General features: G+C 44.6%; 1 protein-coding gene across 1 annotated transcript; it reads left to right on the top strand.

Annotated features, from left to right (window-relative positions):
* Positions 1 to 1,823: 1,823 nt before the first annotated feature.
* Positions 1,824 to 15,252, top strand: LOC308289431 (uncharacterized protein). Its single transcript, XM_080731120.1, has 7 exons — positions 1,824 to 1,900; positions 3,163 to 3,291; positions 3,909 to 4,136; positions 8,385 to 8,924; positions 9,963 to 10,157; positions 12,972 to 13,179; positions 14,363 to 15,252. The coding sequence occupies exons 2-7, from the start codon at positions 3,259 to 3,261 to the stop codon at positions 14,479 to 14,481; spliced, it is 1,323 nt and encodes a 440-aa protein (XP_080587246.1). The 5' UTR covers positions 1,824 to 1,900; positions 3,163 to 3,258; the 3' UTR covers positions 14,482 to 15,252.
* The last annotated feature ends 654 nt before the right edge of the window (positions 15,253 to 15,906 follow it).

Genomic DNA, 15,906 nt, shown 5'->3' with positions numbered 1-15,906 from the left:
GCCCGTTAAAAGTCGTTATAGTATCCTCTGATAGTTTCACAAAGTACATTAAGCAACAGAAATGTATTATTTAACATTTTAAGTCCCTTACAGAGGTTTTACAACCCAGGAACAGGGAACAGTGTCATGAGGTAATATTTTGCCCTTAAATATTTGAAAGGAATAGACTAGAGTCAGACTACTGTGACATAAGGTAAATTTCTCACCTTGAAAACAACAAATGCAACCTTATTTATTTTAGCTTTTAAGACAATCGTTTTGCTTGTTAAAATATACAGTTATTATATACAGTAGTATGTATTTTTAACTTTAAGCCATTCAGTGAATGATCAGCTGGCATCAATATTATATCCATATTAGGGCTACACTGTAAAAAAAAATTCGTTGTGCCTTCACGTTCTGAGCACTGCAAAAATGGGACGTTGGATTGAGCACACTGTAAAAATAAACTTTTTTGGGTGAAAAATATAAATAAAAACTAGAAAAAGAAGAAAATGACAGGAGGAGAATAAGGAGTGGAGGAGGTAGAAAAGACCATTGGCCACTATTTCTGACCAGCCCCTGCATGGCGAGGGGGCTGAGAATCGATAAGAGAATCGATAAGGAACCGGATCGATAAGCAGAACCGGAATCGGAATCGCTAAAATCTTAACGATACCCATCCCTAGACATGTCCCAATTAAAACTGTTCTATTATCACTAATAATTCACTACAAGGTCTACAAGAAAGTAGTTCAGAGCTTTTTTGCCAACAACACAGGTGCAGATAATTGGTGCACTGTGGAACACTGTGGAAAGAAATAACACACCTGGGTTTGATATAAACTGATTCAAGGTGTGGGTTATAGTCTCATATACCACAGCAATTAAAGGGAAACCAGCCAATCAGAATAAGGAATGGAACTAGCCGTTTTAGAATGCACCATAACCCAAACAAAACACCAAAGAAATACTATTAACACTTCGCCAGCCGAAATAGAATGGCTTGTTGGTAGATTAGCCGTGAAATTTCTATTATTATATTATGATCTGAACCGCATTCATTTTACAAGACCTTCAGCGCTATATCACGTGGTCTTCATCCCCCATAAACATCATGCGATCCCCGTTGTATTCTCACCACAGTCCCCAGCGGAATTCCTCAGTCTGCATTGGCTTAGAGTGGCGGTTTCGGCCGATGCATCTCCTCCCCTTGCGTTTCGCGTGCGCGATCCGTTCACGTAAATGTCTGCTCAAATAATCCAAGTGTGACTCTACAGTATTATGTTTCGCTAGTTTAGCCCCCAGCACTCCAGCTGTGCTAGCACTAATGTCTAAACAGAAAACGGACGGGAGCAGGGAAGCTATTACAGGGAAAGGACCTGACGTCACTTCTGCTTCATGTCAGAGCAGCCATGCGCTATCGATGGATGAGCGGTGACTAGGGAAGGTTAGACGATCGCCGATTTTCGGATAAAATCATTTATTTAGTTTTTAATGACCCAGTACGGTAAAAGACGGCGCGGCTGAGACTGCTTGCTCAGATGTCCGGTATATTCCGGTTTTAATATTAAGGGGCTCCCCGTGGCTTGGAAAGGGTTAACTAACTCCAAATAAATCAACAATGAAACCATGCAGGGTCTGTACAGAAAGCCACCTTTTTTAACTTCTGCCCCAAACAATCACAATATGAACAGCTTCACTCAAACCATTCAACATTCCTTAATCTAAGCCAGTGTGACTGTTGCAGACCTTGGAGCGCTGCATTCAAACACTGCCACTCTGACTCTGTGTGTGTGTGTGTGTGTGTGTGTGTGTGTGTGTGTGTGTGTGTGTGTACAGTGGACCGTATCGACCAATCAGAGCAGAGAGTGGTCAGTACCTGTACTGTCCTCCTCAGAGATGGGTCAACAACCTGCATGTAAGTTACACACACGCACGCACGCACGCACGCACACGCACGCACGCACTCACACACCAAGTACCATCAAACAAGACGGAACCAAATGGACCCTTAAGGCAGGGATACTCAAATAGCTGAACCTGTGTTGATAAAATGACATCATTAATGATACTTTGTAACTTCTGCCTTTGATTGTCCATCTTAACAACTGACACTGTTTTCTGGCAAATGAAACATAGTGGTGTTGAATTAGCATGAGATGGTAAATGAAACATAGTGGTATTGAATTAGCATGAGATGGTAAAATGAAACATAGTGGTATTGAATTAGCATGAGATGGTAAAATGAAACATAGTGGTATTGAATTAGCATGAGATGGTAAATGAAACATAGTGGTATTGAATTAGCATGAGATGGTAAAATGAAACATAGTGGTATTGAATTAGCATGAGATGGTAAAATGAAACATAGTGGTATTGAATTAGCATGAGATGGTAAATGAAACATAGTGGTGTTGAATTAGCATGAGATGGTAAAATGAAAGAGAAAGCATCCGTCCATCTTGGTTAAAGTTATACTGTGTAAGTTGCTAAACTAGTGGTCAGTAGCGGTATTGCTTTTTTCGTCCGTTTTTCGGCCGGAGTCGTCGCGGACCACCGGAGCGGCGCCGCAAACCACCGCGACCGATAGTAATCCGTGGAGGGGTAGAACGCATGGTAGAACGTACTTTTCTGGCCAGGATTTGGGGATTAAGAGGTTGAAATCCTTCACCATGGTAAACACTGTAGCTGAGCGGAGGCGCTTCCTGAAGACCAGAGCAGATAAGCTGTGATTGGCCAGTAGTGTATCATGTGTGTATGATTCGCGATGTGATTGGCCAACGTATACACATGATGCAGATGACGCAATTTTTCCGCGAAAACCGGACCCCGGCAAGGATCATAGAAAACATATAAAGAGAAGGCTTTAGAAGCTGAAAATAACGGAGTGGGTGTTCTAAAACTTTAGCGATTTAACAGTTAGGACAATTTTAAGATTTGTTTTATAAAAAAAGTTACATGGTATAACTTTAAAGTGCTGCTTCTCAACATCAACTTTCTGTGGCGCGCTGAGGCTCATCTTTGTTGCTGCTCTGAATGAGTGAACACAGGATGATTATTCATTTAATCTGAACAGTATAAAATGAAAACAGTATTTTTAAGACATATTTCCATGAAGGGAACGTTGGTTTTCTGTGTGGTTTTAACCTCCAGGAGGGTGTGTTTGTGTGCTCTCTCCAGCAGGGTGCGGTAGTGCTGCTCTATCATCCCTGTTCTCCCCTGAGCCAGCGAAGCTGCTTGTCTGCGCTGGCTCACACCTGTCTGTCTGACTACGTTATGACCGCTCACTGGGGGCTGCACAGAGACAAGGTCTGTCTGTCTGTCTGTCTGTCTGTCTGTCTGTCTGTCTGTCTGTCTGTCTGTGTGTCTGTCTGTCTGTCTGACTACGTTATGACCGCGCACAGAGACAAGGTCTGTCTGTCTGTTTTCTGAAAAACTATGTTTCTATGATCAGTGTATATACAGCATGCCCCCGACCCCCAGGTTGGGGGCATGCATGCAAGTGGCTAAAGTTTTAGACACAATGAGCCCATTCCCAAGATGCACCACAATCGTTCATGGGCAGATGTGACTTATGGGGGCTGGTGTAAATAGTAACAAAGACATTGTCAGCTTATTGTTTCTAAAAAGACATGTAGCCACTTGTACGCATGCCCCCCACCCACTGAAATCTAAATACTACAATGGATAAAACAATAGAAAGCAGTAAATGAAAACATTTTAACACTCATCTTTTATTTTCTCTGATTACAATCTAAAATATGAACCTTGTTGTAAAAAACTAAGTTGTCCTTTTGACGATGATTTCCAGTGATTTTTATGTTGTGTGTGTGTGTGTGTGTGTGTGTGTGTGTGTGTGTGTGTGTGTGTGTGTGTGTGTGTGTGTGTGTGTGTGTGTGTGTGTCTATGTGTGTGTGTCCCTCCAGCCCGTGGCGTTGGTATCGTGGGGTCGTACTCTGGAGCTGAGCTCCGTCTCCTCCTCGGTCATCTGTGATTGGCTGGAGGAGACGGCTGGGGGCGGGCCTGGTAACCGTGGCAACCAAGGAAGCAGGAAGTACGATCTGCTGCTGCTGCAGCGCTCTGCTCCTATTGGACGAGGAGGAGGAGCTGGCCACGCCCCTCTGGAGAGGGACCGCCCACCAGACACCGTCAGAGTAGGAAACATTATGCTTTAGATCAGGGTTAGGGTTAGGCCGAATTTTCTTTTTTTACATTTTTATTATGTTTTTTGGACCTCCAACAATGTAGTAGGCATGATCGCGATCGCGAAATTGCATGTTTAACCCCCATACCAACATGGGGTTGGTATGGGGGTTAAACATGCAATTTCAATTTTCTTTCAAACATGGCAGCCACGTTTGTTTACATTTGAAGAAAACAAAATGGCTGCTATCTCCTGAATGCCTGAACGGATTTACAAGCGGATTTTTTTGTTTGAAAGCCGTGAAAAGCGTGCACACGCGTAGTGCATGATCTGTGCATAAATTTGTGCACCAGCGTGCACACTATTTTTTTTAACCCTTTGTACCATTTTGGTGGCAAAATGGCAATATAAGAGGTCCCACTACGTATGGCAGCGACTGTGTTGATAATGCATGGGAGCAGCAGTTCACTCAACTCATCTACTCTATAGATTATAAAATATAATTGATTATTCCATAAAATAACTCATTAGCAGCAGAGCAGCCAACCCTCTCACGCAATGAGCGTGAGGCTCACGCAAATGACCCTCTTCTCACGCTCTCACGCCACACATCGTATTTCTCACGCCGTCAAATCACCAGCCGTCACAAAGTGGAAAACTGCGTCAACTCAAGTGTCACTGAGACATCCACTTCGGCCGCGATTTGAGCAACAAAGGGCTTAAAATACTGCATCTGATTCTGAAGTAATGATTAGATGCGTCGCTGCGTGCACGTTCCCTGCGCACATCATTCTCTACAGTAAGATCGACAGGCGACAGGAGGATCTACAACATTAATTCAACACGTCCAAAATGCCCATTGCTTACTAGCAGGCAGTTTAAATGAGGAGGGACTTTTGGATGGAAGCGTGTGCAAAAAGAACAGATCTTCAAGCAAAAGACGTGTTACTTGCAGCTTAATGTAAACATTTATCCATAATTTTCTCATCCAAGTAAAGCCAGATAAAAGTATCAAACTCCCTGTAATTTTTTTTCTGGGGGGGACCCCCAGAACCCCCACCAAAATGATCCACAGTATAGGCTATTAACTACGTTTCTGCCTCAAAATTACATATTCATTATTGAGGGTTAGATTTGGAGAATTAAATAACACCCACCCAGTGCAACATACGGTACCTGGTTGGTGTAATAGTGACTCCAAGGGTCGATAAAATAATAACCTAAATTATTGTAATATTTGTTGAACATATAGGCCTATATATAATTTTTTTCTATATTTATTTTGCGGCACCAATGCCCCCCCCCCCCCCCCCCCCCGCAAAAAAAAAGAAAAATCTCACTCTTAGGTTTTCCTGAAAGTTGGCAGCCCTGTTAGCAGTCAAGCTCTGTTACAGGCATGTGGAAATCTTTGAAAAGGAGGAAAGAAAACAAACGCAAAATAAAACACTTTGAATAATGAACAGAGCAGATCTACAAGCTTACTCACAAGGCGTCATGATGCAGCACCTTGTGAGCTTGTAGCTCTGCTATTTTCACAGTTTTTTGTTTTGTTTTTCTGTCTGTCAAAGTAACAAAGCTGAGGGTGAATCAGGGTTTGGTTTCACGCAATACCTCTAGTCAGCCAGTAGGGGTCTGCAGGGTTCCATGGTTTATTGTTATTACAATATTACTACTAATAATAATGAAGTTAAGGTGAGACACTACAGGTGAATAGGGTAAAAAAGTTAACTAATAGCTATCACAATGAAACTTCTCCAGTTGATTACTTACATTAAGACTAAGACTTTTTATATTACAAGTTTTCTGAAATTACATCATTAGATATGCAAATTAGGCATTATATGCGCTAATAATGGCTAATTTGCATACTTTTCAGGTACATAAATCTGAAGATTGGATACAACCAGGTTCAAAATTATTGTTTAATTTTCTTGACATATTAGAGACTTAACAAATTACAGAGGGGATTTTTGATATCTATTTGAATCATTCCATAAATCAGAAAATAGTGTCAACAGGCATAAAAACCCAATTTTCGCCATGTTTTTAGTGACAAAATGTGATGTAAAACAGGCTATGAATGATATATCAACAAACCCCTCTGTAAATATCTTCAGGATATAGATAAGCATAGAACTGGAAGGTTTGGTGTATGTGGGTGCAACTGAAGTGGAGATTTATGTTCCTAAGTATGAGGAAAAACACATTTTGAGAAAACGGCCTTTAAAGATCGGACACACCTCCATCCCATTGAAACCAATTGTAACTTCAAACTCCATTTTAATCATGTTAGATTCATCAAAAATACCTGTCCTCGGTTCTGGTGACTCATACTGCCCACCTAATACGTGAGGGGGCCATGTTTCTTTGATTTATCTTTTATTTATTTTTTATTGTCTATATATATCTATATTTTATGAAAAATGTATGAAAACAAATGCTGTTAACTCGGCACCTTCACATATGAAATGAACATCTATATGAGTATTTTGAACGTTAATTTTGCATTAGTTTGAAAGAAGGCATGTTTAGGAAGCAAAATATTAAATAATCTCATTTTTTTAAATTTTGAATTTTTACATGTTTTCACCTGCCATTTCTCACCTTAAAATATATATATATATATATATATTTTTCAATAAAAAAAAAAAAAAAAGAGAACTAAAGAGAATTAGAGGGGGAAAATACTTTCAAGAAGTAGTGAAAATGGCAGCAAATCACATTGCAACGCGTTGTGAGCTTGTAGATCTGCTATGCAATTTTTATTCACAATGTTCCATAACATCCAATGACGCATTACTTTAAGCAACAATTAAAGGACCACTTCACCACTTTTCAACCTATCTTCATACAACTGGTCCTCACTGATGTTCATGATGAAATAGCAACACAATAAATCTACTGGGTCTGGTTCTCATAGGAGAGCTGTGGGCGGGTCAGAAACCTGTCTACCAGTGACATCATCGATGGGGGATCCAAGCTGATAGAAACTGCAGGCTTTTTATTCCTGAAAAGTTGCTATAATGGAAGCCATTGTTCCTGCGATAATAACAATTGACATATATATGTTTTGTTTTAAAAAGAATCTGCCTAACAACAGTGCTATTTCATCATGAACATTAGTGAGGACCAGTTATATGAAGAGTAGGGATGGGTATCGTCTGCGATACTTTTAATGGTATCGATTGCATGACGTCGATACTATCGGGTATCGGTTCACGTAAAAACGAACGATACCTCGTTTCGATACTCTGGAACGCACCCCTGGCCGGTCACATCTGTAACAGCTGGGCTACTGAGAGTTTAATGACTGCTTTAGTAGGCTACACTCGTTACTGTGGAAAATAGCCGACAATAGCCTATAATGTTTATTATTATGATGATTATCCAACGTCTATACTCTCCGCTCCGCCACACTGTGTGATCATCATCACCTCTGCTCTACCGCAGCAGCCAGCGAGTCACCACTCTTTCCGTGTTGAAGTTAAACGTAAATAAAAAGTATCGAAAATGGTATCGAAAAGGGTATCGTATCGATTCCCAGGTATCGAAAATGGTATCGTATCGATTCAAAGGTGAACGATACCCATCCCTAATGAAGATAGGTTGAAAAGTGATGAAGTCTTCCTTTAACTCGTCCAGTGCCACCACTAGATGGAGCCCAACTCCTGCTCAACGGCCGGGCCAAGGCCCATTAAGGCCCATTAAGGCCCATTAAGGCCCATAGACCAGCGCTGTGGCTGCGCAAGCCCTGCGCAGCCGTGACGTGCGCGATGACTTTTGTGCGTGTCATCACTCTGCGCCGGAAGGCCTTGGCTTCCATTACCTCCAGGCTAATGTTATTGTTAGAAGCACATTTTTCGGCTATTTTGCCGCGAATAAAGGCTGTCCTCTTCCAGAAAAGCATAGATTCAGAGAAAATGGGCTTCAAAGTTGGCCATCTGCATTGGATTGCATTGAATAAATCGGTGGTATATGACGATACTAACGTTAGTAAACGTAGGACGACCTCGGACCACCTACGTTTTCAAGAATCAGCTCACGGTAAGGACCAAAGCACAGCGTCATTTGCCGACAAAATGAGCCGAACTACTTCGGGGTAGGCACTAGAAGGGTTAACAGATAAATAAAATGTCCTCGTGGTGACCCTGTTTCTACGCAGTTTAACGTCTCTCTCTCTCTCTCTCTCTCTCTCTCTCTCTCTCTCTCTCTCTCTCTCTCTCTCTCTCTCTCTCTCTCTCTGTCTCTCTCTCTGCAGCGTTGCTGTGAGAACATCCTCTCTCCTCTCCTGGCCCAGAGGACGAGGAGGAGCCTCAACATCACCATGTCCTCTGCATCCAACCAGAGCCTGCTGCTCCACCAGGAGGCCCACAATACAGACCTCCACCAGGAGGCCTATAATATAGACCTCCACCAGGAGGCCCACAACAACAACCTCCACCAGGAGGCCCATAACAACAACCTCCACCAGGAGGCCCATAACAACAACCTCCACCAGGAGGCCCATGGAAACAACCTCCTCCAGGAGGCCCACAGCGCTGAGGTAACCTCCTCTGCTGACTCTCTCATCTCTCACCAGGACCAGACCCCCGGACCCCAGGCTGCGTCACCAGGACCTCCTGTGGGTCCGCGCACCGCAGATCTCTCTAGATCCAGCTCTGCTCCTAGAGGGGGCGGGGCTTCAGAGACGGACAGACGGAGGGACAAAGACGCAGCTCAACACAACGCCACCACGGAGACCAAGGCAGCCAGGGACAAACTGACAAGGAACAACGTCTCCCACGGACACAACGTCACGGTAAAGACACATCGTCACGATGGAAATTGAATTCTGCAGTTCTATTATGAGAACACTTGCAATTCTGGCAAATTACAAGTGTTGTATCTATAGTTCTGATACGTGCATTATTGCATACTCCAGTCCTAGCTCTATCTGACAGACCCGTCGGCAAATAGCTAGACCGCGATATCCCTTCCGAGCGCTCAACTTCAGTCAAAATAAACTAAACTACTTCACTACTCACCAAACTAAAGGTAGTTTTGCGTTGTTGAAAGTCTATTCTTTGCGGTGGTGAGCCCCTCAGCACCCCACCTACTCTGTAAAATACATTATTTCTGTCATGAATTAAAACGCACCCACCTCGAGCCACCCAGCGGCCACCGCAGATACAACGGTTCACAACCCGGAAATAAGCGGTGGTTGAGTTGGATGCACTTTATTTCATGACAAAAATAGTGTATTTTGCAGATTGGGTGGGGTGCTGAGGGGTTCACCACCGTGGAGAATAGACTTTCAACAACACAAAACTACCTTTGGTTTGGTGAGTAGTGAAGTAGTTTAGTTTATTTTGACTGAAGTTGAGCGCTGGTAGGGGCTGAGAAAACCCGGTCTATTCATTTGCCGACGGGTCTGTCAGAGCGTCACTGGAGGTGACGCCATGGACCAGAGCTATACTCCAGTCCTTGCTTAACTCTGAATTCTGCAGACACAAGGTGTTTTTGTGGGCCATACGTCCATTCATTTATTTTCCATTCATTAGCATTCACGAGCCAAATTTCTTATTGCATGCAGTTATATTTTGACGTGCAATCATGTTCATACTCCCCATGTACCCTAACTTATACAATTTATGGATTATGTATTGCCTGTGGGTTGTGAAGTTATCATTTATGTTCAATATAGCTTATAGCAACAGGAGGGTGTGCCTCATGTGGATATCATCACCTCTGTGCCTGAGGCAACGCAGGCGTGATGATATTGACGATAAGGCACAACCCTCTGGTGTAATATTGCTTAATTAATGGTCTGATGATATAATGATGGTGTGATTGACAGAGGAAGACAGACGGACAGACGGAGGAGAAGAGCCTGCTGGATGTGACAGAGAGAGAAGTGGAGGAGAAACGTACGCACGGCCACGTGCACGGCGCCGTGCGCGGCCACGTGCGCGCAGACGCTCCTCACCCTCGCAGCAAAACCCGAAAGAGCAGCTCCACCTCTCCCCCGCCCCCCCACACCCCACCCCCCAAGGTGAGTGTAACGAAACCTACTGGAACTACAACTGTAGTTCAATATGAAACCTACTGGAACTACAACTGTAGTTTTACTGTATCCTCCTCTCATCATCCATCAATCTTTTTAGTAAAACTGAAATAAACAATATTACGTCTCGGTCACAAAACAGCACAAATGTAGGCCTACAGTATATCTACTGCTTACAATAATATCCACGCTCATATTATGACAATATGAATATGCATTGCTTATGACTAAAAAGATACAATCAGCTTTAGGATTTTTAACCACAGCATCATTTCCTGGGTTTTAACTCAAAGCCACATGAATTACAAGTTATTTAAAAGCACATTTGGACAAAATACAGAAAAGCAACAGTAGAAGGTAAAAGCTAAACTTACAAATGCAGAGGGAAAAGGTTCACATGATGAAGACACTCTGGAAAACTAATCAGGTTTTCAGGTGTGCTGAGAGCTACCACACCTGAAACCACTTAACACTAATTAACACTAATTAACCCTATCCTCCTTTAAAACAGCTCTGAACAGTTACTTACAGGAAACTAGCTATCCTTACCTTCCCCTGACTACTTAGGGCTAGGGTTAGAGCCAACACAACTGAAACCACTTAAAGGACAACTTTGTTTTTTTACAACAAGGGTTCATATTTTAGATGTAATTAGAGAAAAGAAAAAGTGAGTTAAAATGTTTTCATTTGCTTCGTTCTATAGTTTTATCGCATTTACCGTGCTAAAATGTGGGGCATGCGTACGCATGGGGGCATGCGTACAAGTGACTAAATATGTCTTTTTAGACACAATAAGCCAGCAGTTTCTTTATTGCTATTTACAGTAACACTTCTAGCCCCCATAAGTCACATCCAACCAGGAAATGACATATTTAGCCACTTGTACGCATGCCCCCAACCACTGAAATAAGAATCTCTAAAACAATAGAAAGAAGTAAATGAAACAATTTTAACACTCATCTTTTATATTCTTTAATTACAATCTAAAATATGAACCCTTGTTGTAAAAAACTAAAAGTTGTCCGTTAACACTAATTACTGGAGAATGGAGTGTCTCCTTTAAAGGAGAAGTTCGGTCCAAAGCGGCCATCTTATCTTTAGAAGTATTTATTTGGTCCCCAAAATGATGGTCCAGGTGTCGGACCGCAGGGCGCGGGGAAACAACAGACCTAAAAAATAGTCAGTGTAAATCTGGCAATGCACGCACGCACGCACGCACGCACGCACGCACGCACGCACGCACGCACGCACGCACACACGCACGCACACACACACACAGAGACTAGGGCTGTCTTTGACTCTGGATGTAGCAAGTGTAAGTATATGCACCCAGGCAGGGGTCGCAGCTGAGTGCAATGAGTGTGGAGCAGCGCAGATGAGACAGGTTGGGTGTTTTGTGCTGTTATGGTCCTGGCCTTGGGCACCAGGAAACACAACACAAATAAGGGGCAGACGCAGCCTAACAACTTTTAAATTATATTTATTAAATAATCAAAAGTAATCAAATCAATCAAAAGTAAATGTGAGGTGTGGACGTCAGTAAGGTCAGTAGTGTAGTGCATTGATGGATGAGTGAAGGGTGTAGTAGTGTGTGTGTGTGTGTGTGTGTGTGTGTGTGTGTGTGTGTGTGTGTGTGTGTGTGTGTGTGTGTGTGTGTGTGTGTGTGAGTGTAGCAGGTGTAGAACAGAAAAGAACAGGGCAGAGTGGGGGGGGGGGGGGGGGGGAGGAAATCAGATATGAGCAGGACTGGGGAAGGACTGGGGAAGCAGGCTTTTGATGGCCAATCAATTCTCTCACATGGAATACTGTTTTACAAACTGGTCTTTTGCTAATACAACAACCATCAAACCCATTGAACAGGTATTTAAAAGGGCTATTAAAATACTAGACAAAAAAACAAACTCCTATCACCACTGCAACATCCTAGAAAAGTATCACCTTCTCAGCTTTGAAAGTTTTAGGACATTTAAAAATGCATGTCTAATATATAAATGCCTTAATGATCTGGCTCCCCCTCCTCTTATGGAATTCATCCATAAGAAGAGGGATATTGGACACAGTACTAGGTCAACATCCAGGGGAGACTGTAAAAATTGATTTTAGAAAAACTGCTTTTAGTAAAAACGTTCTCTCCATAAATGGATGTCAATATTGGAACCAGATCCCTCAATTAGAGAGATCCCCACATTCGGTGCTTTTAAAGGGCAGTTGAAGCCTCTCCCAGGCTAGTTTCTCCTGTATGGTTTTTAGCTTACTTCTGGCACTAAGCACTTTGTCGCACTAGGCACTCTGTTGCACCAAGCACCTTGTTCTTGTTGTGTTTTTTTCTCCCTGTACTGTTCTGTTCTTGTTACTGTTAGTCTTGAGATTTTGTATGTTTGTATTTATTATGCAACATGTCAATGTCAATGTGTCCATTAACTGGTACTGTCCTGTCCAAATAAATAAATAAAGTAAAGTAAAGTAAATTAGTTGCTGCTCCCCAGTCCTATTGGAGAAAGGAGAACAGAAATGACTATAAAGCAAACATAGAACATAACCATAACATAAGAGTGAAACATAACCTCCTACTGAGGGAACCGTCAGTGCCGTTACAGGCAAGCATTACAGACAAGCGTAACAGTGTGACACAGGCTGCAGGTTTTCACACTAACTGCTCCCTGCGGTTGCAATAAAGTCTTCAATATTAGTCAAGTCTTGTTACAGCAAGCACCAGTAGGAGGTGCCAAAGAGTAGGGTTTTGAAGGCCACATGATGTGTGCCATGACAGTCCAACTGACAGTATTCTACTGTATTGTGCAGTGGTCCTCCTGGCCAGCAGAGGGCGCCCCCTCCTCCTCCTCCTCCCGAACCCCCAGGACAGACGAGGCGGTGTGGGCCGCCGCCGCCCTGGGCTTCCTGCTGGTCCTTCTGGCGCTGAGCGTGTTGCAGACCCGCCTCTACCGGCTCTGGAGGACCACCCCCAGCCTGTACTGGAGGGACCCCCGCCTGGACTATGACTCTGTAGCAGGTAGGAGGACCACCCCCAGCCTGTACTGGAGGGACCCCCGCCTGGACTATGACTCTGTAGCAGGTATAGCCTAGTAGGAAAGTATTTTCTTTCACGCAGAGAAGAATAAATACAACCGCGATGGTGTAAATTATGGTCCACAGAAAACAGGCTGTTTTGACCAAACACGCAATATGGGAAAAGAAGCCGAGATACAGACATTTTTGCAGGGGCGGATTTAACACATCCATCTTCAACTGCTTATGCGGAATTGGGTCGCAGGGGAAACAGTTCCAACTGGGATTTCCAGATTTCCTTATCCTGAGCAACTTCCTCCACTCCCTCAGGGAGTATACCGAGGCCTTCCTCCACTCCCTCAGGGAGTATACCCAGGCCTTCCTCCACTCCCTCTGGGAGTATACCGAGGCCTTCCTCCACTCCCTCAGGGAGTATACCGAGGCCTTCCTCCACTCCCTCAGGGAGTATACCGAGGCCTTCCTCCACTCCCTCAGGGAGTATACCGAGGCGTTCCCAAGCCAGTCTGGAGATATAATCTCTCCATCTGGTCTTTGGCCTGCCACGGGGTCTCCTCCCAGTGGGACGTGCACGGTGCATCGAGGACCTTCCTAGGAAGGCGCTGGGGGGGCATCCGTACTAGATGCCCCAACCACCTAAGCTGACTCCTTTCCAAGTGAAGGAGCAGCGGTTCTACTCCAAGTCTCTCTCGGGTGACTGAACTTCTCACCCTATCTCTAAGGGAGATACCAGCCACCCGTCTGAGGAAACCCATTTCGGCCGCTTGCACCCACGACCTTATACTTTGGGTCATGACCCACACTTCATGACCATAGGTGAGAGTAGGAAGGAAGATTGCTCGGTAGACAGAGAGCTTTGCCTTCCGGCTCAACTCTTTTGCAAAACCGCTCCTGCTGCTCCGATTCTCTGTCTTCCCCTTTCTCTCATTCGTGAACAAGACCCCGAGAAACTGAAACTCCTTCCATAAAAACGAAATGAAAAATAAACAAAATGGGATTTTTCATAAACTTGAGCACAATGTCTCATTACCATTGTGTGTGTGTGTGTGTGTGTGTGTGTGTGTGTGTGTGTGTGTGTGTGCGTGTGCGTGTGCGTGTGTGTGTGTGTGTGTGTGTGTGTGTGTGTGTGTGCGCGCGTGCGTGCGTGCGTGTGTGTGTGTGTGTGTCAGACGTGATTGACAGGAGGCTCAGGATGACGGACAGGAAGAGGAAGAGGAGAACGTCACGAGGAAGAAGACCCGAGTGTGTTCTACTTCCTGCTTCCTCCAGCGAGGACGACAGCCAATAGGAAGATAGCAGAGACACGCCTCCCTGTGGACCACAGCCAATAAGAAGAAAGCAGAGACACGCCTCCATGAGGACCACAGCCAATAGGAAGAGAGCAGAGACACGCCTCCATGAGGACCACAGCCAATAGGAAGAGAGCAGAGACACGCCTCCATGAGGACCACAGCCAATAGGAAGAGAGCAGAGACACGCCTCCCTCAGGACCACAGCCAATAGGAAGAGAGGAGAGACACGCCTCCCTGTGGACCACAGCCAATAAGAAGAGAGCAGAGACACGCCTCCATGAGGACCACAGCCAATAGGAAGAGAGCAGAGACACGCCTCCCTGAGGACCACAGCCAATAGGAAGCATGAGGAGTGAGCAGGCTGCTTCTTATCACCTGACAGGGGGGAGTTTCCCCAGGATGGACGCAGCGCGTGGAAGGAACACGTTATTCCAACCAGTTCCTTTCCCCTCCATCAGGCGCCCCGGCTGGCCAGGGGGAGGCAGTATAGAGACCAGGATTACTGCATGTTTTTGTGAGGGTATCAACCATAGGAGACACGGGGAGAACATGCAAACTCCACAAAGAAAGGCCCTTTCACCAACCCCACCTAGGGTGTGGGCACTGATGATGACGCGGAGGAGAGAACACGCCCCCAGCGCCCACAGCGCCCCCCCGTGGGGAATCGAACCCGGGACCTTCTAGTAGCGCACTTTAACCTTGACTGAACTTGTACAACAGGGTGTCCAAAGTGCGGCCCGGGGGCCCGAATTCGGCCCGATGACCAATTTTTCTACGGCCTGTGTTTTCATTCCTGAATCGACACACAATAATATTTTATAGTATAATCAGTGTTGGGGAAGTTAAAGTTACATGTAACCGCGTTACGTAACTAAGTTACATTTTGCTGTAACTTGCTGGTAACTGAGTTACATTGATATTTCTGTAACTAGTCAAGTAACTGAGATATTTTTTACCCTACTAGAGCAGGGTTAACCCTGCTCTAGTAGGGTTAACCCTGCTCTAGTAGGGTTAACCCTGCTCTAGTAGGGGTTAACCCCTACTAGAGCAGGGTTAACCCTGCTCTAGTAGGGGTTAACCCTGCTCTAGTAGGGTTAACCCCTACTAGAGCAGGGTTAACCCCTACTAGAGCAGGGTTAACCCTGCTCTAGTAGGGGTTAACCCAGTAGGGTTAACCCCTACTAGAGCAGGGTTAACCCTGCTCTAGTAGGGGTTAACAGGTTAACCCTGCTCTAGTAGGGTTAACCCTACTCTAGTAGGGTTAACCCTACTAGAGCAGGGTTAACCCTGCTCTAGTAGGGTTAACCCTGCTCTAGTAGGGTTAACCCTGCTCTAGTAGGGTTAACCCCTACTAGAGCAGGGTTAACCCTGCTCTAGTAGGGGTTAACCCTGCTCTAGTAGGGGTTAACCCCTACTAGAGC

The sequence above is a fragment of the Nannobrachium achirus genome (genome assembly GCF_963921795.1).
Source record: "Nannobrachium achirus genome assembly, chromosome: 8".
In the NCBI taxonomy this organism is placed as follows: domain Eukaryota; kingdom Metazoa; phylum Chordata; class Actinopteri; order Myctophiformes; family Myctophidae; genus Nannobrachium; species Nannobrachium achirus.
The sequence above is the reverse complement of the archived record's forward strand: the minus strand, read 5'-3'. Positions and strand labels throughout refer to the sequence as shown.

Excerpts from the sequence above, each read along its gene's own strand:
- LOC308289431 (XM_080731120.1), top strand. The coding sequence starts at position 3,259 with ATGACCGCTCACTGGGGGCTGCACAGAGACAAG. Across the intron at positions 3,292-3,908 it reads GGGGGCTGCACAGAGACAAG|CCCGTGGCGTTGGTATCGTG; the intron begins GTCTGTCTGTCT and ends GTGTCCCTCCAG. Across the intron at positions 13,180-14,362 it reads GGACTATGACTCTGTAGCAG|ACGTGATTGACAGGAGGCTC; the intron begins GTAGGAGGACCA and ends TGTGTGTGTCAG.